Source organism: Oncorhynchus nerka, linkage group LG13 (assembly GCF_034236695.1).
Source record: "Oncorhynchus nerka isolate Pitt River linkage group LG13, Oner_Uvic_2.0, whole genome shotgun sequence".
In the NCBI taxonomy this organism is placed as follows: Eukaryota; Metazoa; Chordata; class Actinopteri; order Salmoniformes; family Salmonidae; genus Oncorhynchus; species Oncorhynchus nerka.
This window is the reverse complement of record NC_088408.1, coordinates 38,894,959-38,907,286: the sequence shown is the minus strand read 5'-3', so window position 1 is coordinate 38,907,286 and position 12,328 is coordinate 38,894,959. Positions and strand designations below refer to the sequence as shown.

At 45.2% G+C, this 12,328-nt stretch overlaps 1 protein-coding gene across 3 annotated transcripts in view; it reads right to left on the bottom strand.

The window, feature by feature from the left end:
• LOC115139519 (ephrin type-A receptor 7) overlaps positions 1–12,328 on the bottom strand; it is a 77,336-nt gene that overhangs the window by 41,651 nt on the left and 23,357 nt on the right. For all 3 annotated transcript variants that reach the window (XM_029677009.2, XM_029677010.2, XM_065026419.1), the window contains exon 5: positions 6,579–6,914. In XM_029677009.2, the coding sequence (XP_029532869.1) occupies positions 6,579–6,914 (336 nt within the window). The remainder of the gene's footprint in view (positions 1–6,578; positions 6,915–12,328) is intronic.

The following is a 12,328-nucleotide window of genomic DNA, read 5'->3' as shown; positions in this document are numbered from 1 at the left end:
GAAAAAAATCGGATTCTACGGCTTGCATCAGTTACCTGATGTGGAATAGAGTTCCATGTAGTCATGGCTCTATGTAGTACTGTTAGCCTCCCATCGTATGTTGTGAAGAGACCTCTGGGTGCATGAAGAGACCTCTGGTGGCATGTCTTGTGGGGTATGCATGCGTGCCCGAGATGTGTGCTAGTAGTTTAAACAGACAGCTCGGTGCATTCAGCTTTGTCAACACCTCTTACATCTTGAAGGCGCCGGAGGTAATTACACACAAGAGTTTCATACTACTGCCGAGTACATTCTCAAGTACTCAGAGGTATACAAAAAAAGTGTGACGTCATTGAAAACAAAAAGGGTTGTGCATTGCGAAATCCATTCCTCTGCATAAGAATTGAAGGCATCGTCTTTGCGTTTCATTGTTTCGCAGGTCATGCTATTATTTATCCCAGCCCTCATCCGCTATTTCCACCCAGCCGTGGACTGCTTCATGTAGGAGCTGTCAGTCAAAGAAACTCGTTAATAATAAGAGTCCAATCCAATTTTAAATGAACTGTATTAGAGTTCCAGATATTTCTCAAGTAGACATTTACTTTGTAAGGACAGTCATTTCACTGAGCTCATAATCTATACTACATGGAATGTTCCTATATGCCAGTGCTCTTAAACGAATGAGTCATAGAGGATGCATGTAAATAAAAAAAAAGTATATGAATATGAAGGGTGTAAATGTTCTGGGGCAGTGAAGAGTTCAGTTGCTGTTGCTAAGGTAAATGATAGTTAGCCTGGGAAAAAATTTCTGGCCTCAAACTGGTTTGCAGTTTCACAGGCGTCTCAATAATGAAACTGGTTTCAATCCTGAATTCTGTGGGAAACACCGGCTAGAAGATAAAACTGAATAAGAATCAGCGCCGTAGCCTTTTAACTTTGACAAGATTCCCAGCTGGGCAAAACAACATCATAATCACAAAAGAATTGCAGTTCCCGGCAGTGTTTTCAATCCAGATATCAAATATCATTATTTTCACGCAAATGTTCACGCATCACTGCAAACGCAACACGCTTAGACACACACACATAAACACAAAGGAAGTATAGAATGAGAGATTGACAGATACTGCTTTCGTCAACATTATCCCAGCTATGAACGGGTAGGGAACAAAAAGTCATTTTTTTCAAAAGCTATTTAGTGGACGGTAACAAATGTGTTTTTCACAGCTCCTCAACACAGTCTGACCGTGTCTGTAAATGTGTCCTTTCCGAGGCAGAGAGAGAGAGAGAGCGAGAAATGGGTCTGTAATTCTGACAAGAGTGCATGGAGCGCTTAAACTCTGTGTGTTCTCAGAGAAAGGGCCCCTCTGCCACTGGGCTGTCCACTGGTGGTGATAGGCACCAAGTCAAGGGGAAAGAGGGAACACTGTGGGGCTACTGTGAGAGAGAGCTCAGTCATGCGCGCCAGATTCAGGGGGATTTAGGTGGCTCGTCTGCCAGCAATAAAAGACTGAAACAGGATACTTGGGGAGATTAATTACCTAGATAGGCCACGATAATGCCATTTAAATAGGAAAGTAATTAAAGTGCACCTTCCATCAAAATTATTCATTGCTGACGGATTGGGTGACAGGCAAATCAGGAGGCATTTACAGAAAGCTACAGGTTAAGTGCCGGAGCGCTTGTGCTTCGGGGAGACCACCGCTGTTTTATTGCAGCTGTTGAATCGGACTGCTTTGCCCGGCTCTCATCAAATTACTGCATGTGGAGGGACAGAGAAAAAAGAGGGGGGGGGGGGGGGCTCCCAGGTAACATAAAACCACTGACAAATGCAACAAAGGAGGATCCGCTTAACTTTAAAATGACACCCTGGCCGCGATGGTGGTGGTCAGTGGGGAATCCTCCGAATCAAATCCACTCTGTCTAAGGCCACCATGACACCATGACAGTGTAGGACATTAAAAAGAATCAATCAATGGGCCTTTGTTTCCATAAGTGTTGCTCTCACCAACACATTGAGGAATATCCATTTTGCAGTGATAAAGTGTAGATAAAGTGACCATATATATTACCGTTCGACAACCACAGAGTATCAGCTTGCATGGTTGCCCGTTTAAACACCTCTCACTCCCAACATTTATCCAACTCATTTCACTGTGTTAAAGGGGCAATCAGCAGTTGCTACATCTCTTTTTGGCCTTCAATTTAATTACATGTACCCCATTGATTCTTGAAGAATATGACTCACGATCAACTGTCGTACCCCATCAGAACCCCAGATAAAAGCTTGTTTTACTCCAATGTTTGTAACAAATCAAATGTAAACAAACACTATATAGCCTCAAAACACAGTTGACACTATAAGTTCGATATCGTGGATGGTCAAACCTAGCGTCTATAGCTTGGCCAATGAATTTGTGATGACATTTCTCCAGCCCCTTCCCTCAGCTTTGTTAATGTTTCTACTGCCGATTGCCCCTTTAAGGGAGATGAATTATCCCATCACGGCACTAATACTTGTTGCTGTAGACCGTCATACAAATGACTGACAGCAAACAAGAACGTAGTCCTGACAACACTAGCAGCCCAACAACTTGTGTTGAAAGGGGGATATTTGCTTCTCACGCAAGGCTAGAGCATAGAGGCTTCTCAGATCAAAGTCAAATGCTTAGCTGACACTCGCGCGTGCCACAAAGCATTTTCTCACCGAGTAAAACGGTGGCAAAGGGAATAGCCCGTTGTTCCCTTTGAATGTTTAAATAGGTCCGCACTTGAGGACACTCTGATCTCATTCGAAGTAAATATGAAGTTGCACAACAACAGTCCCGAAGGAGGTGATCTAAAAATAAACCGGGAAAGCAACATTGTTTTTCTGAAACCATTAATCTGCAACAATTGATTTAAAAAAAAAGAAAAAAAAAAAGGCTATCAACGTGCGATCTATTACATCATACTAGAGGGCTCTGAACACAAACAGCAACAGTAGAGGTTTCTATCGGTATGTAACCTGTTTCCTGCTCCTGGCTAATATGAGCAGTCAGCATTCAAATCCATTTCCACAGCTTCCCCCTTTCCCCCTTCAAAGGTGCAATGTGCAGAAATCGCTTCGCCATTTCCTGGTTGTTCATATGACAAAACAAGCAATGTAGTCTATAGTGTAGATCGGTGTTTCTCAAACTCGGTCCCGGGGACCCCAAGGGGTGCAAGTTTTTTTTTTTTTTGGCCTAGCACTACACAATTGATTCAAATAATGAACTCATCGTTAAGCTTTGATTATTTGAATCAGGTGTTTAGTGCTATGGCAAAAAAACAAAAACCTGCACCCCATTGGATCCCCAGGACTGAGTTTGAGATACGCTGGTGTAGAGAATACCATATAAACTGCTGTGAAATATCTTTTCAATAATCAAAAATATAGCACTTTCAGCTGGTTGAAGCTGCTATACAAAACCGAAAGTTAAATACGCATAAACTAAACTTGACAACGGGGAGCATAGAAATAGCGCACATAGAACAGATCTACCGCTTCTTAAGACTTCAATGAGATGAACCTACAACTCCCATTTCTATGTGAATTTGGTCGGTCGCCAAAAGAAAGTGACACATTGCAGCTGTAATACATTGTTTACGCCACTTTATGCTCACACCTTAGCAGCATCATCCACTGTTCTGTGGCTGAGTGTCCCGTCACACATAGTGCTCCTATAGCCATTCCCCTTAACCAATTCCAATCATATTTCTACCGTGGTTCTCCACGGGGAATTTTCGGGTTGAGATGTGATGTGTTGAGATGTGATGAGATGACACACTCTCTTGAATAAATATGAATGGCTATTCCATCAGCAGTTCTCACTCACAGGCTTCTGAGAGAACAAAAAGTCCTTCTCTACAAGTGTAGCGGCATGAAAGCATCCGGAGTATGGAGGATCTTCGAGGGCAGCTCTCTAGAGTTGTCAAGCGACAATAGTGCCCTGATTGAAATGCACTCTCCGTCTAGCTAGCCTAACTTTTTTTCCGGAAAAACTCCACCTCGTCAAGATGTGATGACAAATTCATATTAATTCACCTGTGTATGAGGACGTGGTGAGGAGGCGAGAGGGAGAGTCGAAGACAAAACAAGATGATGAACTTGCGCCGCATCTCCAACAGTAGTTATTTAAACACACTTATAGACAGAGCTGGGAGGTAATTTGGTTTCCCTGGGAACAATAAGCACTCAGCACCTTGTGCAGATCCTCAACTCATCCACGGCTGCAGACTGCCTCACAGCCTTACTCCTCACACGTCCTTTGGGGGGAGGTGTGAATTCCTAATCAGATGAATCACCATCTGCATTTTTGCAGTCACCCTGCTCCTCTACTTCTCTCCTCCTCTCCCTCTGTTCCGCTCCTCCTCTCCTCTTCACGGGTTGATTATCCTTCAGCAGGAGAGAGAGGCACTACCTGCTTGATGGTCTCTCCTCTCCTCTCTTCAAGACTTTTTCAGGACCACGGCTCACTCTCTCGCTACCTCCACCCCGAGGAACGGTTCATCAATTCTGGATGGTGAGGCGTAAAAGGGTTTATTATTGCAGTCATTCATTAGCAATGTGGCCCGACTTGTACGTGCTTGCTCGGGAAGGGGGCCATTGTTTTAGGAAGAAGCCGACGTTCCAATTAAAAAGCACTGGAGCGTTCCCTAATGGCCCGGGCACAGGATCCGGACACGATGAAGGCCCAGTGGCCAGTGCTGAAAAGCACCGCAGGACAGGGTTAACGTCTGGGCTGCAACCCGCGCAGCAACACTGATTCAGCTCGCTCTCTCACATGAGGATCTCACTAACAATATGTGTTGGCACATCATCAAACTGAAGCCAAGCAGTCTGCTACATCCCCCAATTCTTCAAATGTGTCAAATAGTGTACCTAGGCTATAGGGTAACAAAACATCTATAAACACATCTAATTACACTAAATAGCAGTGAGCATCTCAAACTACGCAATTCGTGCTTCAAATAGTAGCCTAATGCTAGCTTTAAGACGTAAACCTAATTTCTTCCTCATCAAATGCATCCCTCTATTTCCCACTATATCTGATGGCTAAATATACGGCAGGGTTAACAGAGCAATTGTCTGTTGTCAACATGCCACGTGTAATTATAAGAGGCTCTGAGGGAGCCATGTGTTAATTGTTTCCCACCATCTTTCCCTGCAGGTCTCCCTCCTTGCAGTGTCCTTGTGTCCTTGGCAAGGCAACCCCTAGAACCATCCAGCGTGTGTCTCTGTCATGAACCGTGTCACGGAACATACATCATTCCCTACAGTTTAACCCACATTCATGCTGCCAGGCCACTATTATCCATTCTCTTTCTCTCTCTCTCTCTGTCTCTCTCCTTTTGACAGTCTTAGAATGGGGGGGGTTGTTACGAAATTTGTTCTTCCATTTTGTCTATTTGATATATATTTCTTAGCACACGCGAACAAACAACACAGTAGAGTATTCTAAACGAGTGCACTCAAACATTTCTGAAATAAAACAGATACCGTATGCAGATTCATCTTACTAGGAGAGCATCGCAGGACATGGCTGCATGATCAGGATTGCCCCAATTCTTTCAAGGAAAAAAACTCTAAAGAGTTGCAGCTCTTCTGCAGTCATGTATAGGGCTGGGTTGGGGTGAAGTCAAGTCTAAAAAAGACAACATCAACAAGTCTAATTTCAGGTCATCTGAAAGGTGGTTCAAAGTCAAACCTCAACATATACCACAAGAGCCTCAGTGTGCGCCACACAAGTCCCCGAATTCTCGTAGCTACTGGTTAGCGACATGGTTATGATGATAATATTCCCCAAACACTCTTTACAAGCTACAATGGCTGTGCAACCCTCTTTTAATGACCCTAGTTAGTATTCCCTTTTGACTCCAACTGCGCTTCATGGACGCTTGAGCATGAAAGATAAATCTTGTTTGGTGGATCCATAGAAATAATGAATTTAAGAAAAGGTGGAGTGCTGCCTTCAGTTGGAGTGTGTCACCAAGAAAATACAGCATTTGAATTATGCTAGGTTCCCAGGGGAGCTAGCGACACGCACTGTTTCCGATGGTACAACTCGCAGCAAGCCTTGCTATGCTACTAATGTTTTCCACCGTAGCTCTGACACACATATTAAATGAATCTGGGTAATATGCCAACTGTAAATGCTGTGTATCAGCCTATGGTCATTAACGCCAATGAGGTATGATTAAGGTACTTAGCATGTTTTCAGTTGAACGGCAGACCTCAGCGCAAAATAGCCATTGGTTTGTATGTGAAATACGCGAAGGTTTGTATAGTGCAAAACGTTTGCCATTATTCTGTATCCTAAAAGGGCCAGATCTGTCTCGCTTATCCTGAACATCTAGGAGACCATGAAGTACTGCAAATGAAAACGTGTGTTTCTTTGTAACTTAATCATGAAGGCAATTCTAGACCACACCAGCGGAATATGGAAGTGCAAGGAATTTAGCCATCGTTATTAATTAAAGTGTAAAGGGAAGGGTGGATGTTAGGACGTAGGACTGTGTTCTGGAATCTAGCCAAACCCCCAGAATTGGATCTCTCTTGAGCCAATCAGACTCCTTACTTGCTTGACTGGTGGCGATGCTGACTGCGGCGAACAGCCTCTGGGTGCGGCTGAGGTCAGATACCCCGTTGACTGCCTCAACCTCGAAGGTGTAGTTGGCGTGGGCCAGCAGGTCCACCACGCTCACGTAGGTGTCCACTAATCCCGCCTGCTGGGGGGAGTATCCCACGTTCCCCCCGCACGCTACGCATTCCTCGGCCTCCCAGCTGCAGCGCCGGCACATAATCCTGTAGGTGACGTCGTTGCGGCCGCCCGTGTCGGCCGGCGGGCTCCACTCCAGGCTGACCGTGGTCTGGTTGATGTTGTAGACCAGGTTCTGTGGCGCCGAGGGAGGTCCTGTCAGGGCGGGAGGCAGACAAAGAGGGAGAGGAGGGAAGGAAAGAAGGAGGAAGAGGAGGGAGAGTTAAATAACGGAGTGCCAGGGAGGGAAAGTGACAGCAGACTGGGTGTGCGTACTGACTGGATATGCGGTTCACTGTTCTGCTCTGTTCTCTCAGACTGACTGGCACGGGGACATGCCAGCTCTGACCCTTTGGGCCACACTGACACGCAATTATAATAGAGCTCAAATCTAAAAAGAAAAACTAGTGCAGGTAGGTAGAGAGGAAGTCAAATACCAGCAAAGCCAAGGTCAATGAGGAGTAGGCTGCGAAACTGAGACAACACACGGGGACAATTACAATGCATAACGACTGCATTCCTACCACTCGGATTTGATGCGGGTACATACTAAGTATGAACGTAAACGTGTTACGTATCGCTCATTTGTCATGTCAACTGTGTAATGGTATTGCCTTTCGAGTGTGCTTAGCACGGTTAAAGAACAGGTACCTGTTTAAAGGAGTGAATGGTTCATGCGAGGTGAAGGCAGGTCCTTTTTGGATGCCCGTTCTGTTCATTCAATAACCATGCATTCACAAGTCACGAATTGTCGTTAACGTTCAAACGTGGAATATATCAGAAATGTAACATTTGAGTTGAAATGATTGAGATGTCATTCCATTGTAGAACTATTTATCCTGAACAAGCGATCAGAGGGAGGCAGATACGAGGCATTATTAGCTCTCCCTCAGTCCTCCCCAATATACAATTATCCCAGTGTGAGACAAAGGGTTTCCTTTCCAATGAATCGCAGAGACAAGACACTTAAAGTTGATGTTTTTGAAAAATAGCCCCGGAATTTACGAGTGAGATTAAATCGGAGTTATCGCCCGACAATAGCCTCTATATAGAATATCACTGGAAGCACACTACCCACGTGTTCAATAAATGATCCATCCTTCACTAGAACATAAACCATTGTCCTCTGAACAATAGCAAAAGAATTACCCTCTTGTCATAAAAAATGATTTACAAATTGCTGCTTTATTCACTCAAATTCAAGCCCTTGTGTTTTATGACCCAGATGTTTATATACTGTGGGCCTTCAATTAAGTGATCGTTTTATGTCCCTTTTAATGCACGATAGATTATGAATTCTTTGTTCATGGGCGTTTTTAAAAGCATCTTTAATTTTCTCGGTGAAATACTAAACGACTCCATTTTCATCCAAATCCAAAAGAGCTTCTCAACCACATTTATTTAGACAAAAGTCTCTACAAATTGGTAATACTTATGCAGAGAGCGAAAACTATAATTGTCTGAGTCATTATTTATATTATTTATTTAACCTTTAACCAAGTCAGTTAAGAACAAATTCTTATTTTACAATGTCGGTCTACCCCGGCCAAACCCTCCCCTTACCCGGATGATGCTGGGCCAATTGTGCACCGCCCTATGGGACTCTGGATCACGCCAGTTGTGGTAGAGCCCAGGATCGAACAAGGGGCTGGAGTGACGCCTCTAGCACTGAGATGCAGTGCCTTTGTGCCACTCAGGAGCCCAATATTGCACATTAGGTTATTTTCCTAATTCCTCCCATTGAGAAGAATGAGGCAGGCAGAACAGAGCAATCCATATTCACGGTTACAGAGGGAAACGATGAGATGGAGCCAGTGATACTCTGGGCTCTGGAGATGAAAGAGACACATGTGGCAGCTGAAGAGGAGAGGCGGCACGACTCTCTAGCTAGAGCCAAGGCACGACTTCAGCACTGTCACCTACACTGGACCTGGGCTCATAAAGGACTAGTTCACTATTTTACAACTTGATGTTAGACAGTTTCTCAGCCTGGAAGTCGTCTATGGGCCAGTAATGTAATCCAGGGTTCAGTCTTCTTTAAACAGCCACTACAAATTTCTGCTAGCCTTAGCCACCACAAGCTAACAATCAATGGAAGCGATGGGGGCATCTGTTCCTTAAAGGTGATCTGGCAACAACAACTAAAATGCACATGCTCACATGCCACCATCACTCCCATTCCTTATTAGCTTGTGGTGGCTAAAGTTAGTAGTGGCTGTTTAAAGAGAACTGAACCAGTTTCTCCTGGCCCATAGACGACTTCCAGTGTGAGGAACCAGCTAACATCAAGTTGTAAAATAGTGAACTAGTCCTTTAATCCTCTTCAGGGACGAAGAGCGAGAGTCACACACATACACGCATGTGCACGCACAAACACGCGCGCAGGCACACACTCATCTCTCAGGCGTTTGTTTGTACTGCATTACCATGGTCACGGTTACCAACAGACAATAGCTTGTTTTATTTACTCAGCCACTCTCATTGAGTCTCAGGTGACAAAGATCAGGGCAGTGATTTCAGAGATAACAGCTGGAGGAGGATATTGAATTAGAATGAATTTGAGTGGTCTGTGTTTTGTTCTTGTTTTGCGGACATGGAATACAGTGAGTGCTTCCCTTCGCTGTCCTAGACTAGACATAGTGCTTCCTGTTCCCTGGGTTGGCTTTGTTCCCCCGCCACCACACAGTTCTCTCCCTGCCTCTGTAAGGTGAGGTGACACTGTCCTCCCTGTCTTACCTGCAGCTAGGAGAGGCAACATCCTGAGCCTCTGCCGTCTGTCTGCTGATCCTCGTAGCTCAAGGGCTTGCCGCCCTCGCTCTCTCTTTTTCCGTCTCTCACTCCTCTCCTCTCGGTGTCTTATCTCTTTACGTTTTCTCCTCTCACCCCCTCCTCCCGGTGAAGTTTCATTTCACGGATTAGCCTTCCATAGCCCTCACAGTCTGAGACGTCTCAATCACAAGCTTCTTCCTTCCAACGCCGCATTGTGTGTGTGTGTGTGTGTGTGTGTGTGTGTGTGTGTGTGTGTGTGTGCGCGTGCGTGCGTGTGTGTGTGTGCGTGCGTGCGTGCGTGTGTGTGTGGGTGGGTGAATGTGTCCTGTCACCTCCTTCTTATAGCGTAATACAGCTGATTCTCCAGACACTGGGTGAACCTGTGATATTGCTGATGAATAACCCGCCTCTGACAGCACATTCACTCGTTAACCAAATCGAATGGACCTTTTTAACTGAATGATATGGCATAAACCAAGATGGCTGACTCTTTTTGGATAATAGCAATAGTTACTAGATAATTAGGTCATCTTGCTGAGCCTGTCTCTCTGTGTAGAGCTGAGAGACCTGAGTTAGTCAGAGGGCTTAGGAGAAAAGACTAATGTCCTGATTTGCTGTGAGAGAGAGCAGAGCTAAAAGAGAGAGGTGCTCTTGGCCGTCTCAGCCCTCCACTGCCCTATTAGGGGGCTACACACTAATTGGAGGGATGGAGGGAAAGAGGGGAGGCTGGGGGTGAACGGTATTCAAATCAGCCAAGCACTCATCCTTCATCTGCAAACATGTGTTGTGACCTTTGACCTGGGTGGTTTAAAACCTGGCTGAGTGAAGCCATGTGGAAGAGAGGGAGGCCGTGATAGGAGGAAGAAAGGAGGAAAGGGACTCCTACGTTCCACTGGCCCTCATCCGTCCCCTAGCAACTACAGGCTCCAATCAGGATGGAATCTTTCTTTCGCTTTCTCTCTCTCTCTCTCTCTCTCTCCATTTCTCATTCTCATCTCCTTCTCCCCCTCTCTCTCTCTCTCCCTCTCCCCCTCCTCTCCCTCTCCCTCTCCTCTCCCTCTCCCTCTCTCTCTCTCTCTCTCTCTCCCCCTCCCTCTCCCTCTCTGTGAGATGTCAACTTGTTGAGGTTGCAAATTTGAGTGGGACGACGGGGGCGAGATGGGGGAGAGGGGTGGAAGGGGGAGATGGCTGCTCACAACTGCCCTTTTCAGACCCTGCTAGCGCCAGCACTGCTCACAGCTGTCACATGATTGATGCCCACTCCCCAACCTGTCAGCAGCTTCAAGGCTTTGCTCCGCTTCTGGAAAAATGCTCCCAGCCTTCCTGCAGTGCCATCCCCATACATTTCTCATTATCTCCTGGCTTTGCATAAGAATGGAGTGAGCAAATATTGGAAAAACAATATCATACAATGTGTTTTTCCTTCTCTCTGAACACGCAATATTGGCAACAAAATGATAATGGAAAATATATTGTCCGACGGCCTTTCAAAACTTAGTGTCTTAATTTCCGTTTTTGCCTGTTGCAGTGAATTACCTCTCCCAATATATCCACGTTTCATCTTTATCTCCCTCCTCGTCCAATCTTAGTCTCATAAAGACATTCCTAATCCATGTGCTGCAGAGATCTGTCTCTCTGTTTGTACAGAGCCTAAGATAAGGGAGGTTTACAAGCGCCCATTTAAAAATCTGTCAATCAAGCTGTTTGCTCAAGCAATGTAAATTCACTTTCAATTACTATTGAATTCTACCCCTAGACCAGACCAGACCAGACCAGACCCCACAAAGGCTGGCCCACATGGGGAAAAATGTAGGGAAAATGGCGCAGCACACCTTCTACAAAAAGAGTCGCATTCAAACTAGGGATTTTGTGGCTAATTGAGGTCAAACAGTCATTCTGTTCATAGATTATGCATGTATGAAACATCCAGCTCAAAGCGAGCGGTTTAAAAAAAAAAATGTAGTAGTCGCCAAAGTTCCAGAGCACGTCTTTAATGTAGATAAACAGTGGAATCTATTAAAAAGACAACTAGGCCATTGCCATTTCACATGTCTGTTTCCACCAAAGTGATTCTTCACAGCAGAACAGACAGAGGGCAACAGGAAATAACTTAAATAATATCAAACTTCTTCGTGGTCAATTGCGTAGCAGTAACCCACAGGACAGGCTTGGTGGGGAAAGAAATGCATCAGTCTTTCATAAAATCATCTGAGTGGTTACCGTGGAAATGTGGGCTTTTTGTTTACTACCGGGTTCTGATTGGAGTAGCTAGGGGTTGGGAAGGGGGAAGGGGTAAGTAGAGTCGGTCCTGTCTTTGTTTCAAGTCAAGGACTGAATTAAGACTGGCCAGAACAAATATGGACAGAGAGAGAGAGAGAGAGAGAGAGAGACGCTGGGATAAATCAGACTTACAGAGGAAGTCCACTTTTCCACCTCTCCTTATTAGCCCAGTCCTTGTACCACCCTGCCCGCTCTACGGTTCCTTTAAATTAGGCCTAATTTCATTGCCCCTGTGTCCTCCCTCCCTCCCTCCATCTCTGTGGAGTCAGTCATTGGTTTGAGGTGGTGGTGTAGCCCTGTAAAAGCCCCACATGAATCTACCTGTTTGGGAGCAACAGATGTGGATTTTGGAGCAAATGAGCCCCACCCTCTAAAATGAATCCCCTGGCCTGTGTAAACAGGTCATCAATGCCTGTCACATAATTGCAACACTGACCAGAACAAATGGAGACACAGGGTGCTGCTGTTGACTGTAATTGCAATCTTTTAGACGGGAAATGGCAAATTGCTCCTCTGATCAT